Below are 14,078 nucleotides of genomic sequence, written 5' to 3'. Positions count from 1 at the left end.
TTTATACTGAATGAAACAGAAATCCAGGATTATTTTTATTGTCAAGTTTAGGATAAGTCAAATTTAACAACAACCCCCCCCCCCCCCCCCGCAATGTGAATAATGGAATGTTCTGGTCTTGTTTGCGGAGCTCGGACGGTCCCATGTTGGTATTTTAGAGGGGGTGACTTTCAGCAGAGTCTTGGCAGCCTCGGTGGTGGCTCTTCTTTTATATCTAGCTAGGTAGGTTTTCTTGGTTTATATACCTACACGAAATGCGTTTTTTTTTCTGTTATAGTGTTAAAGCTATTCAAAACCATTTGGCTAGTCTGGCTTGAAGCAGGTAGCTGTTTCTCAGCGCCTAGTATAGCTCGCTAGTTACTTCTCTCTAGTGCATTCGGCGTAGATCTGTGCTGATCTTCAGTGCATTGTGGTACCTAAATGGTCCGTGTATATGAGCTAAAGATCAGTGGGCGTTTGTTTTTGTAATGTTGCCCCAGCTATGGTGGCTGGATTTGACCTAATTTTCTTTTCAGGCGAATGTGAGAGCATGTACTGAAATAAAGGTCAAAGATAGCTTTTTACAGTTTATATGAACACCTAACACTAGTTAATGTTCAAAACTAGATATCAGGAACACTGCTAGTTATTTAGCTAGCTCAGTGGAAGTGTAATAAATCCTACTTTATCTGTTATTTGGGAAGAAAAATGGCCGCTCTTTATTTCTCACTCCTGCCCTTGTTAACGCTGCTCATGTCGTTTTTAATTCCCTTTCCCCTCGTTTTTTCTTTCCCTTTTTTTTAGCCCTTTCTCCTTGGTGTTTAAAGACAGAACTGGCAAAATGTCCAGCAAAAGGGCGAAGGTGAAGAGCAGCAAGAAGCGTCCTCAGAGGGCCACTTCCAATGTGTTTGCCATGTTTGACCAGTCACAGATCCAGGAGTTCAAGGAGGCCTTCAATATGATCGACCAGAACCGAGATGGCTTCATAGATAAAGAGGACCTGCATGACATGCTGGCTTCATTAGGTGACCCAGATGCTGATCTTGTTTAAGATGAGATACACAGCAGTGGCAGGATAGGAATTATAATTATCCAGGACTTCACCTTCTGCTGTCGGGGGAGGTGGAACGGTGGTTAATGGTTAGCTCTGTGGCATCACACCTGCGGGGTTCGAATCCCGTCTCCGCCCTGTGTGCGGAGTTTGCATGTTCCCTCCGTGCCTCGAGGGTTTCCTCTGGGTAGTCCCGTTTCCTCCCCCAGTCCAAAGACATGCACTGTAGGCTGATTGAAATCTCCAAATTTTCTGTATTGTGTAAGCAGGTGTGTGATTGTGCCTTGTGATGGGTTGGCACCACGTCCAGGGTTTCCCCCGCCTTGTGCCCCGAGTCCCCAGGGATAGGCTCCAGATTACCCCGTGACCCTGCCTAGGATAAGCTCTACAGAAAATGGATGGACCTTCTAATGTCAAAACCCCACCCTCCAAAACTCTGTATTAAAGTCATGACTACTCTTACCAAATATACTAGAATGCCCTTAAAGTAACATCATATAATACATTTAGTTTTGAAGTTGTGTTAAAACCATGCCGTTTTCTTAAATCTTTTATGGCAGGTGGCATCTCTGCCTCACAGCTCCAGCTCCCCGGTTCGATCCTGAGCTTGATTACTGTCTGTGTGAAGTTTTACATGTTCTCTGTATGTCTGTGTGGGTTTTCTCCGGGTTCTCCGGTTTCCTCCCACATCCCAAAAACACACCAGCAGCTCGACAGGCTACTCAGCTACTCTAAATTGCCCCTAGCTGTGAATGAGTGTTTTTTGTTTTGTTTTTTTTCTGCCCTGTGATCAGCTGCCCTGAGGTATATTCCACCTCACTCCCAGTTTTCCCAGGATAGGCTCCGGATCCACTGCAACCCTCATCAGGATAAAGTGCTTACAGAAGATCACTGAGTTCTTTCAGGAAGGTTCTCAACTATTCTTATTACATATTTTATGATAAATAAAGAATAGCTATGAGAATGAGTAAAGCATCTGATGCAGACCCAACACTTTAACAAGTAAAACGAGTCTACTTTAATTTCATGTACATTTACCAGAGTAACTTTTTTCTGCTGATATACTCTCTCCCCTGTTCATCACTACACTGTAATCACAATCACACCCCATGGACAGTATACACATAACAGACTTCTTGGGGGGGGAAAAACAATTTACTTGACAAATATTGATATAATTAATCAAATGTAGGCAACACATCCAATCCTTAAACCTTAATAAATAAAATAATCTGCAAGTCACAAGTTACATGGGACTACCAGAGACCTGGCAATCCTGAGTGTGTGACATGATGCCTAATGGTCTACTTCAAACTCTTTTATTTAGGTCTTAGAATGGTCTTGTATTATTACATATTTAATCCTAAATTAAGAATATTTATAAGAATGAGCTGGCTAATGTACTATAATACAACACAATATGTTCATACAGTGATTTACAGATAGGAGACCACATTGCATGGCTGCAGTTCTGTGTTTTAATATATGTATAAATGTGCGAAATGTCCAAACCTGGGGACAAAAAAATGAATCCATGGCAGCAGTTCAATAGTAACCCAAATCTGCAGGACAACTGCAGACCTGATACCGGACACAAGGTCCCAGGGAGCATAAATAAGCCTCGCTCTATGGTTTGTAGGGATGGAATTCATTTCTTACCGTTATTCAAAGTGACATTAGCCAAGAGTACACACCGGTGAGCTCAGAAAGACAGAAAAGGGTGAGTCTCCTAAGTACGTTCAGCCGTATGGCATTGCACAAGCAGCAGTTAGCTGGCATCATGTATCTCAGAGGAAGCACATATTTACACATTGCACGTGATAGGGAGAGATGGGGATGATGGGAATTAACAACGGTGCACTCGGAAAAGAAAAACAAAAACTAACCTTGATGATAAAACCTGTTTTTATTAGGTAAGAACCCCACAGATGAATACCTTGAGGCCATGATGAACGAAGCTCCAGGTCCCATCAACTTCACCATGTTCCTCACAATGTTTGGAGAGAAGCTGAATGGCACAGACCCCGAGGACGTCATCAGAAACGCTTTTGCTTGCTTCGACGAGGAAGGAACAGGTAATTCTTTAAAATAATATTAAACATCCTGAACCAGTACAGTGAATACGATGAGTTTTCAGTTTCACTGAGTCTTTTCATCCTTTCATAGTGATCTAGTGCATTATGCTTTCCAGCTGTCACCAGTGTAAATGTTCGAAAAAGTGTCCAGGTCATTTTAAATGTTTTATAAGAAACAATAAGTCACTAAGGCTGGGCTTGTAGTATAATCTCGCACAGTTCTTTTTTTCCCGCTGTGTAGTAGAACTGAAGAAGAGCAGCAAATGATTCAAGATTACTACATGAGACAGGTTGATAGTTTCACCATGTACATGCCTTGCATAAGTATTTACCCCCTTGGATTTCATTCAACTAATATTGCATAGGTGATTAGTTGCGCCTAAAGATTTAAACATCTCAGAAAGTCTCACTCTTGCTTCAGTGGATCATTTCAGCTTAATACTGTAGATTTGTACATATGAACTGCTGCTGTAATCATAAAGATGGTCCTGTGCTCATCCCAGGACATTTATTCACAATATACTCATACTGAACACATAGTACTGTTTGAGTTCTACAGCTGCATACTCTAATGATTTATAATCCCACTATCCGGTGTCACCCAGTAGAGGACGGATTCCTTTCAAGATTTCTTCCTAATGTTGTCTCAGGGAGTTTTTCCCTTGCCACCGTCACCTGTGCTTTTCTCATTAGGGATCTACATCTGGATTTTTGTAAAGCTGCTTTGTGTCAATGTTGTTCACAGTACTGTACAAAAATCTGAAGGGGTTTCACAGTGAAGGGTGAATACTAACGCAGTCAGGAGTTTCATTTGTAACTAAAGTGAGTAATTATATTCACCCAAAAGTCCAAGGTGCGGTGAATATTTATGCAAGTCACTGTAAGAATTGTTCAGTGTTTTCTCCACACTTTCTCCAGGTTTTATCCAAGAGGAATACCTCAGGGAGCTCCTGACCACCATGGGCGACAGATTCACAGACGAAGAGGTGGATGAGCTCTTCCGAGAAGCTCCTATTGACAAGAAGGGCAACTTCAATTACGTGGCGTTCACACGCATCTTAAAGCACGGCGCCAAGGACAAAGATGATTAGGAAGGGACTGGAATTCGCTGAAGACCCATGCAGATTACACTGTTCATAATTACTGCACATCATGTTTAATTGTTGTAGGACAATTCACACATGTTGGCTTTAGAAGGAAGGCACATAACACTACAAGGCAAGACTGATAAACCTCATGTATATTGTCTTAATATACTTATATATTTATAACTACATAGACGTAAACAAGTGGAGTACTCAGGCGCAAAAGTGAAGCTGTAGCAGTGTTACAAGGTTTAGAAATAAACTCGAGAAAGATTGTGGTCTACACACAAGCAGCTTTGCTGTTACATTTTGTTAAGCTTTACCAACATTCATCTGAAAACCGGCTATTTAAAGACTGCTGTGAGTTAAGCTTAAAGATAAGTCTGAAGTATGACAACACCATTGCTGTATTTAATTATTTACACACTAATTATTTATGCACTTTTTGTTCTGTGATGCTATTTAGCTGTAAAGTAAGATAAAATGTTTGAGAATACACAGGTTGGTTTGTTAACAGTGGAAATAGTTACAGTCAAAACTATGGTCATTGCTACTGCTTAAATATTAGTAAGGGTGCTTACAACCAACCAATGAAATGTAACCACGTGGTAGAGGCAGCTTCCACAATGTAACTACCATACAAGCTCCTACTTTGTAAAATAGGCCTTTGGTAGTGGCTTTCCATTCGTAGTGCAGAGTAAAGCAATAATCTTACACTGCAAAATCTCACAGACTGTGTAACTGAAATAAAGCACTGTCAGCGTATGCTGAGGTTAAAATTATGATTGCAAGTTACTCAGTTAAAAAAGAGAAACAAATCACTACAGCAACACTATGATCTTCATGAGCTGTTTATCACTCTGTGGTTCATCTCAGGTTTGCTCATGATTGGTTCAGTCAGGTGACCAATCTCTGCTCTGAGAACAATTTTAACACCTAAAACTCCTCTGTGAACTTGTTACATATCTAGGTGACTAATTTCGAAGATGTTTTTGCCACTCATCCAAAAAAACGTTGAAATTCTATTACCTAGGCATGCCATTTAAAAGTATTCAGTTCACCAGGATGAATAAATTTCATTTCACAGACATTGTAGGGTTCCGACATTTCAGAATCTAGTGCTTGGATGATGTGTATAATATTGTGCATTTGTTTGTCCTTAACATATGTACAAATAAATGACAAATAAATTCATGTCTTGCAGTCTTTTTAGATGTGCCGCATGGGAAGGTGACATGTGGTCTGTTGCCTGAGATTTCAATAAGCAGTGATGTATGTCTCAAATCCACACTGGTATGTCATTCAAAAAGCAATTATAACAATCTACATATTACAATCCTAGTGTGACATAATCATGTGTAGTTTTTCTAATATACAGTTGAGGTCAAAAGTTTGCAAAATGTTCCTTATTTTACCAAAATAAGAGGGATCATACAAAATGCATGTTATTGTTTATTTAGTGCTGACCTGAATAAGATATTTCACATAAAAGATGTTTACATATAGTCCAGAAAATAATAGTTGAATTTATAAAAATGACCCCGTTCAAAAGTTTACATCCCCTTGATTCTTAATACTGTGTTGTTACCTGAATGATCCACAGCTGTGTTTTTTTGTTTACTGATAGTTGTTCAAGAGTCCCTCAAGACTGTATGATTTTGAGATCCATCTTTTCACATTGAGGACAACTGAGGGACTCATATGCAACTATTACAGAGGTTTCAAACGCTCGCTGATGCTCCAGAAGGAAAAAAACATGCATTAAGAGCCGGGGGGTGAAAACTTTTTGAATTTGAAGATCAGGGTAAATTTAACTTATTTTGTCTTCTGGGAAACATGTAACTATCTTCTGTAGCCTCTGAAGGGCAGTACTAAATAAAAAAATATGATATTTAAGCAAAATAAGAAAGATGTACACATCTCCATTCTGTTCAAAAGTTTTCACCCCCCGGCTCTTAATGCATGGTTTTTCCTTCTGGAGCATCAGTGAGCGTTTGAACCTTCTGTAATAGTTGTATATGAGTCCCTCAGTTGTCCTCAGTGTGAAAAGATGGATCTCAAAATCATACAGTCATTGTTGGAAAGGGTTCAAATACACAAAAATGCTGGAAAACCAAAGAATTTGTGGGACCTGAAGAATTTTTCTGAAGAACAGCAGGCAGTTTAACTGTTCAGGACAAACAAGGGACTCTTGAACAACTATCAGTAAACAAAAAAACACAGCTGTGTTAAGTAAACACAACAGTATTAAGAATCAAGGGGATGTAAACTTTTGAACGGGGTCATTTTTATAAATTCAACTATTATTTTCTCTTGTGGACTATATGTAAACATCTTTTATGTGAAATATCTTATTCAGGTCAGCACTAAATAAACAATAACATGCATTTTGTATGATCCCTCTTATTTTGGTAAAATAATAAACATTTTGCAGATTCTGAAAAGGGGATGTAAACTTTTGACCTCAACTGTATGCCTGGTTTGGAATGTGTGGGAAATTTAAGTTATTCTGTATAGCTTTGCTGCAAGTGCTGAGAACTGTTGTTGCATGCGTGTGATTCAGCTTGTCCCCTGTGAACCAATGCCACTTCCTGTCGTGCGAGCATGGCAGAGTGAACTGTGTGTGTGTGTGTGTGGTTTTTTGATCCAATCTCAGTCTGTGGTATCAGCTAACCTCTAAGTAAGTAGAACATTTTGTTTTTCTTTACAGAGGTTACAAACATTATATTAGTGAAACAGAATATACGTAGACAAACCTGAAGCACATCACTACACCAGAATTACTGCTAGAGTCGAGTCCTATAAGTGACTGATTCTGAAAATGAAAATTTAACGTTTTCTGCTTGAACGGATAACCGTTATAACTTGTGGTCCTGTATCTGCTTTTGTACTTTTATTCACCACCTATTTCAGCACTTTGTGCACTGAGTACATGAGTGTATTTCTCCAGTTTGCTCTAAAGTGCACTACATACAGATTTGAACATTGCATATGCACACTCACTGACAACTTTATTAGGAACTATAGTAATATTATGTAGGATCCCCCTTTGTTCTCAGAACAGCCTCACTTCCAAACATGCTCTACTGGACTCCGACCTGGTGACTGGGGAGGCCACTGCAGTACACTGAACCTACTGTCATGTTCATGGAACTAGTCTGAGATGACACTAGAGGACATGGCACATTATCATGCTGGAAGTAGCCATTATAAGATGGGTCAGTTGAGCTCATAAAAGGTTGCATGTGGTCAATAACTATCCTCGGATAGGCTGTGGCATTTAAATGATGGTGGATTGGTATTAAGGGGCACAATGTGTGTCTAGAAAACATTCCCCATGTGGTGAATAAAATAGGTGGTGAATAAAATTACAAAAGCAGATACAGGGCACCATTAGACCACCACCACCAGGATGAAATTTTGATACAAGGCAGGTTGGGTCCAAGGATTCATGCTGCCGATCTTCTATATAACATACGTATTATGAGGTTCTATCTAAGTGAACCATTTTCTATCTAGGTGAGTTGTTTTGAGATATGGGGCATCAAAGTTTAGACAGTTCAGCTAGCAAAACTCACATTTTAGGGTTGTTTCAAATTTACATTATGGAAGTTCTGAGACATTTAGAAAGTGGATTTTTTGAACGTAGATTTTTGAACAAACAAAAAAACGAGGAAGTGGCCAATGTGGTCCAAATTTTTCTCAGTACTTATTTGGGGTTTTATCTACAGAGATGAGAGTTCAAAAAAAAATTCAAATGAGATGGAATTTGTCTGAGACAAATTTGACTGTTCTGTTTGAACTGTAGACATGACTCTGTCCGCAAGTACCACAGTGTCTCCTGCATTCAAAAGTTGTACGTCATATTCACAACGGTTTTCTAACCACAGTGTACTACTCTCACCGTGTGACCAAGCTTTGCACGAAACACTCAACAAAGTAAACAAATAAGTGTAACTAAGGGATGTTACTTCTCCTTCTGAAGTAAAGTGAAAATTTTTTTATCTTGTAGGTTTATGTATTCAGTTTGAAGTTTGTGTGTGTGTTTGTGTCAAAAAACCAAACTCAAAAGATTAGTTTTAACTGGAATTTAATTTAGTCTTGGTACAAAAAAGTCTCATCAAACATATATATATATACTGGCTCAGTTTCGCATTACATTGATTTCCATGTAATACTGTGACGATAAAAAGAAAATGCATACAGAAGTACAAGTTCTTGCAGCAAACAAAGGTGATACACCTGGAGTCCTGAAAGTCAGACATAAAAATAATCAGTCATACATATCACTTAAAGTTATTTACATAGCTTTGAAGGAAGGAGAACACAGCCTTCTTTAATACAACATATGACATGGAGAAAATAACATAACCACTCTGTACATTCTGTGTAATTATTCCTTATTAACGGGCTTCTATACATACACATCTCTTTTCACTGGCCTTAGCATTTGGCAGATAGAGAAGGATCCTGCATTCATCTGAGGCAACTTTTGTTGCTCAGAAGAAATCTGTCTCTCTACCACGATTCAGAGATTCATGAACTTTCTGGCAGCATTTTGAGAACTCAGTCCTGAACTCATGGGTTAATACTTTCCCAAGGTTGAGTTTACAGTGAGAAAGCCATGGTGCTTTCTGTATCAGACATGACAGAAGAGCGAAGTGGACCTCCATGTTTGCCGGATTTGGATGTCATGCATCCATACTTTCTGTACAGCCTTTTCAGGTCTTTTCGAAAACGTACCCCAATGAAGGCATACAGGAACGGGTTGAGGCAGCTGTGCATGTAAGCCACACTCTTCATGATCTGGCTGGCGATGTCAAAGCCCCGGGCCTCGGCACAATTTGTGATGGTGGTGTTTGCTGCCTGTGTCGCCTCGACCACCAGCATGCTATTGTATGGCAGCTGAGAAAGGATGAACACCATCACAACTGCCAGGATGACACGCAATGCTTTGTGCTTCTCAAAGTTCTTGGCCTTGAGCAAGGTTCTAATGATGACAGAGTAGCAGTAGATCATGACTAGGAGCGGAATGCAGAAGCCCATGCAGATCTGGAGAGACAGGACCAGGATCTTTGTATGGTTGTTTTCATTGTTCCAGTAGACCATGGTGCAAAAATGATTGTCCTCAGAGTCCACTTTGGCTTGGGCAAAGAGAAACTCTGGAATGGACAATATGGTGGCCAGGAGCCAGACAAACACGCACACCACTTTGCTGCAGGCCAGACGCAGCTCCTTGGAGTTCTGTGCCTTGGTGCTCTGCACGATTGAGATGTACCGGTCCACGCTGATGCAAGTCAGCAGAAACATGCTGCTGAAGAAGTTGATCTTGTACAGTGCTGATGTGCCCTTGCACAGAGCCGTGCCAAATGCCCAGCCCTTCATGGCATCCACAGCCCATAAGGGAAGCGTACACAAGAAGAACAGGTCAGCCAAGGCTAGGTTCAGCAGGTACACATCTGTCATGGTCTTCAGGCGATTCTTGACATTCGTGTAGATCCAGAGCACCAGCAGGTTCCCTGTGAAGCCCAGAATGACGATAAGCAAGTACAAAGGGGGCTCATAGTACATGCGGAAGCGTCGCACCATGCTCTTATCACACGGGCTGTCAAAGTCATAATCACCAGAACCACTGCCATAATCATCCTGTGGATAAAAGAAGAAGATTAATGACATTATAAATTAATTTCAACTATTGAGTAAATCAACATACAAAGAGAGGTCTGCCTCAAAGTAGCTGGTGATTTTCAACAACGCAGTGATTTATTTTCCTTTAGATGCTACTTACTGTTGGAGTGACTGTTGTGAAAAAGGTAGCCAAAGTGTCAGTCATGTTTTTCATTTTTTATTCTCTGAAGTTTCTCTGAATACTTGTCTGAAATCTAAAAAACAGTCAGAAAACACGTCAACATTAATACCTTATTAGTTCAGGCACCAAATACCAGAGTAATATAAGATTTTAAATAAATCAGCTACAGTGCACTTAACTTAAACATCTTCACACAGTCAAATTAGATTTCCTTTCTATTCTTTACATATGTATTTCTTTTCTGTTACATGTTACTTACATGTTTTCAGGTGTTCCAGAGTTCACAGTAAGAGAGGTTAGAAGGATGCAACTGAGTTGAGTCTGTCGTTTGAAGCCGTTTGTGAGCGCCCTGTTCTTTAAAGGTTTCGGATTAACCACAGTGTGACGCACTTGTGTTTTTGCACGCTTCCTGTAGTATGAAGTATGCCCATAAGGAACTTACTCACTGTGATACCTGCATACTAAAATGAATAGTGAATTATCGACACAAAGCAGGGGATTAACAGAGAACGATGCTAAGAACAGGAATTCTAATCAACTTTATTTATAAGTGGTTTAAGAGCACTTTAGTATGATTAGCATTATTATCCATGTAAGATAATGTAAGATTGTGTTATACTGCATTAGTAGTTTTAGATTAGTCACCCTGACTGTAGAATTATAATGAGTGTGAATATTATTCAAACTGAACTGCATTTTTGATTGGGAAAAAGACATTCTCTAGACACTCTGCACTAATCAAGATTACACAAAGTGTTTGACTATCAATCAGTAAACCTCCAGGCATAGAAGTAGCACCTATTCTCTGGGTTTGTGGTTTTAAATAGTGGCATATACTTGTAGTTAATGATTCCACATATACCAATAGAAGCATTGTTTAGATAAACCTGATTAATTAGAAACATTATCCCCTCAAGGTCTCAGCATATTATTGAGTTATGGATCTTAAAGCCTACTATTACTCAATAACTCGTAATAGTTTTAAAATAACTAAAAGAAAGCATATGCAGTTAAAAGAGGAAGGAATACAAGTCTGGGCCTGTTGGTGGTGTTCTGGAAATTTAAAAGGCTAATTTTAGATATTTTCACTTATTTCCATAAATTGCTTGGCAATAGCATTGTTTTCAATCCAAATGACTAATGTACCATATGAATAAAGTAAGTTGTAACACTAGTAAAGTTAACAAACAAAGAATCCTTTTGTTAACAGGTGTTTTATTAACCTCTGGCATCACAGTCACTTTTAACTTGTCACTGAACCCAGACAGAGAAAAGTGTGACCTTCAACCTACTGACACTCTTGTTTTCGATTATCCATGTCTTTTGACGTAATGTTTTCACATTTGGGTTAGGGAAAGGGAACCACCAAGCGTAATGACCATGCAATCGTCTCATTACCTTCTCCTTTTCTTGTTTTTGTGGTCAGTCACACACACACACACACACACATGTGATGTCCTATGGTATCACATTCTCTTTTGCAAAACTATATGCCCAATCATAGGAAAGTTATTCTCCTGTCCTCTGAAAAGTAAAAGATCACAGTGTTGTCTTAAGCACAGATCATAGTTTTAGGACTCTGGCACTAAATCAAATGCCACTTGAGCCTAGTTCCTCTTTAAAACTTGAGCTCTTTTGCATTAAAGACATCCTGTTTTTCTCTCTACACTGTAGAAGTCTAGACTAGATGAGTCTAGACTCATCTTACTTATTTGTATGTTTTATTACACCATATCTTGATCTTGAAGCGTTGGTTCCCCTTTGAAAATCATCACATTATCAACATTATCATCACGTTATGCAAAACACTCAATTCAACACTCATTCAAGCAACAATAAGTTCTATACGTGTGTAATATACAGTACGTACATGTATATAGTTGTATATAGAGCAAGTATGGTGGAAGCCCAAACCAAAGCACTCAATAAATTTAGCAGCTTCAAAATCTGCTGCCTACTCATTGCTTTACCAACCACCGAATGTTTCAATTCACTGACACCTTTTTGGTAATATCATATCGCAGTTCTACACACATTCACACATAGAGTACAAAACTGTAATATATAATATATTATATAATATATACTTGAGTCAGAAATGTGTATGCCTTTTGTTTTGGCATGCCAAGAGCTCAGCATGTGGCACATGGGTGGCACATGTCACAGCCTGGATTCACTAAACACTAAAGTGCACTGGGAAAAAAAAAAAAAAAGCATTCACAACTAGCATTGTGAATCTGGCTTCATGACGTATCAGTGAACACACCATGAGACAAAATTTTAGTTTATTTAGGACGCATCTGTTATGGTGACTCATTTGTGAATGACATCCACCTCCACTTCTAAGGAGCTCTGAGTTGATCTGAAAAAAACAAACTCTCTTGAGCATCTTGCAGTGAGTTTTTGCATAATACACATTACAAACAGGGAACTAAGTTAGGGAAAAGGCATGTACATTCTCACGTAACCAATCACCTTATGCACTTTCTATTTTGAGCACAGCTGCTGCTGGCTTCTGTAGCAAACCACCAAAATGTTCATGTTTTCTATCTTTCTACCCTACATGGGCAGAAGTATGAGGACACCCTTTCTAATTATTGAGTTCAGATGTTTTAGCCAAACCCACTGTTAACACAATCGAGCACATAGCCATGCAATCTCCTTAGACAAACACTGGCAGTAGAATGGATCGTACTGAAGAGCTCAGTGACTTTAAACATGGCATGTCATAGGATGCCACCTTTGCAATTAAACAGTTTGTGAAATTTCAGCCCTGGTAGATCTTCCCCAGGCAACTGTAAGTGCTATTATTGTGAAATGCAAGTGTTCAGGAGCACTGAGCTATAGACCATGCAAACTCACAGAGCGGGGCTGCTGAGTGCTGAAGCATGTAATGTGTAAAAATCACCTATCCTCTGTTGTATCACTCCCTGCAGAGTTCCAAACTGCTTCTGGAACCAACATCAGCACAAGAACTGTGCACCGGGGGCTTCATGAAAAGGGGTTTCAATTTACAGCAAAGCGGCACTAAATCTGGAATGGGATGTTCAAAAAGCACATATGAGTGTGATGGCCAGGTGTCTATACGATTTTGGCCGTTTAGTGTATGTGTACGTATCATCCTTGCTTAAACATAAAGGGCAGAGGAGAGTTGTGGAGAATTTAGAAGCAAAATTCATGAAGGTTAAGCCTTGAATTAATCTTCAGAAGGGCCCGGAAGATAATATCTAAGAGACATCCAAGACAAAGTCACTAGAAAATAAGGCTGTCTACACTGAGAAAACCATGGTTCAATTTCACCCCTACCCACTGGAGTATTTTATTACTGCTGAGGACACCAAGATCTGTTGAAATTAATGGATTGTTAGAAGTGGGTTATGAGCCTGCAGCTAAACCTCAAATACCGCAGACAGAGATGTGTCCTAATCTCAATGAGAGAAGCACAAGCTCTAGCTCTAGCATACACTAGATAGAAACCTGGCCAGGGTGGCAGCAGACAATGACAGCATTTATGTTCCACTACTACTGTATATTATAATAATAAAAGTAATACGACATGATTAAATACAACGTTTGATTAATAATATGTTTAATACATTTTTGAGTTTGATTAATTTTTGAATTGTGTAACACAAATAATACCTCTAATAACAGCCTACTGTGTAGGCACTGTTTCTTCTGTAGGCAAACGAATGCATATAACAGATGAAGATGCATATTTAATTGCTTTTTGAAAGTAGTTCACCAAAGTCCTTTCAGTAAAGCCTGTCCGTCTTGGCAAAGCTTATTTGCAGGCATTCAAACCAGACTATGTACTTGAATGAGGATATCCACTTGAATGGGGAGAGGCCCATATACCAGAAATGGATTGACAAGATGACCTTTCAAACATAGATTTAAGAAATGACTGTTAAAAAATCTTTAAAAAAAAAAAATTCTAAACAATGTATGGTCTTTGGCTCAAATAACATATAAAAAAACATATATGCATTTGTCCATAACTAATGGAGCAAGGTTTCCTATATCTTTGCATGTGTAAATGTAAGAATCTGACAAGCCAGAGGTTTTTTGGTAACGTC

The 14,078-nt window shown here is 39.2% G+C and overlaps 2 protein-coding genes across 2 annotated transcripts; one reads left to right on the top strand and one right to left on the bottom strand.

The window, feature by feature from the left end:
• Window positions 1-98: 98 nt before the first annotated feature.
• On the top strand, window positions 99-5,384 carry LOC113540393 (myosin regulatory light chain 2, smooth muscle minor isoform). Its single transcript, XM_026936857.3, has 4 exons — window positions 99-222; window positions 784-1,004; window positions 2,944-3,105; window positions 4,024-5,384. The coding sequence occupies exons 2-4, from the start codon at window positions 821-823 to the stop codon at window positions 4,194-4,196; spliced, it is 519 nt and encodes a 172-aa protein (XP_026792658.1). The 5' UTR covers window positions 99-222; window positions 784-820; the 3' UTR covers window positions 4,197-5,384.
• A 2,879-nt stretch (window positions 5,385-8,263) lies between these two features.
• ccr9a (chemokine (C-C motif) receptor 9a) lies at window positions 8,264-10,394 on the bottom strand. The gene is made up of 3 exons (XM_026937349.3): window positions 10,259-10,394; window positions 9,979-10,072; window positions 8,264-9,836 (listed from the first exon to the last, which is right to left on the bottom strand). The coding sequence occupies exons 2-3, from the start codon at window positions 10,030-10,032 to the stop codon at window positions 8,799-8,801; spliced, it is 1,092 nt and encodes a 363-aa protein (XP_026793150.2). The 5' UTR covers window positions 10,033-10,072; window positions 10,259-10,394; the 3' UTR covers window positions 8,264-8,798.
• Between the last annotated feature and the right edge of the window lie 3,684 nt (window positions 10,395-14,078).

This window comes from Pangasianodon hypophthalmus, chromosome 4 (genome assembly GCF_027358585.1).
Source record: "Pangasianodon hypophthalmus isolate fPanHyp1 chromosome 4, fPanHyp1.pri, whole genome shotgun sequence".
Taxonomy (NCBI): domain Eukaryota; kingdom Metazoa; phylum Chordata; class Actinopteri; order Siluriformes; family Pangasiidae; genus Pangasianodon; species Pangasianodon hypophthalmus.
This window is presented reverse-complemented; position numbering and strand designations above follow the sequence as displayed.

Excerpts from the sequence above, each read along its gene's own strand:
- LOC113540393 (XM_026936857.3), top strand. The coding sequence starts at position 821 with ATGTCCAGCAAAAGGGCGAAGGTGAAGAGCAGCAAGAAGCGTCCTCAG. Across the intron at positions 1,005-2,943 it reads TGACATGCTGGCTTCATTAG|GTAAGAACCCCACAGATGAA; the intron begins GTGACCCAGATG and ends TGTTTTTATTAG. Across the intron at positions 3,106-4,023 it reads CTTCGACGAGGAAGGAACAG|GTTTTATCCAAGAGGAATAC; the intron begins GTAATTCTTTAA and ends CACTTTCTCCAG.
- ccr9a (XM_026937349.3), bottom strand. The coding sequence starts at position 10,032 with ATGAAAAACATGACTGACACTTTGGCTACCTTTTTCACAACAGTCACT. Across the intron at positions 9,837-9,978 it reads TCACAACAGTCACTCCAACA|GATGATTATGGCAGTGGTTC; the intron begins GTAAGTAGCATC and ends TTTTATCCACAG.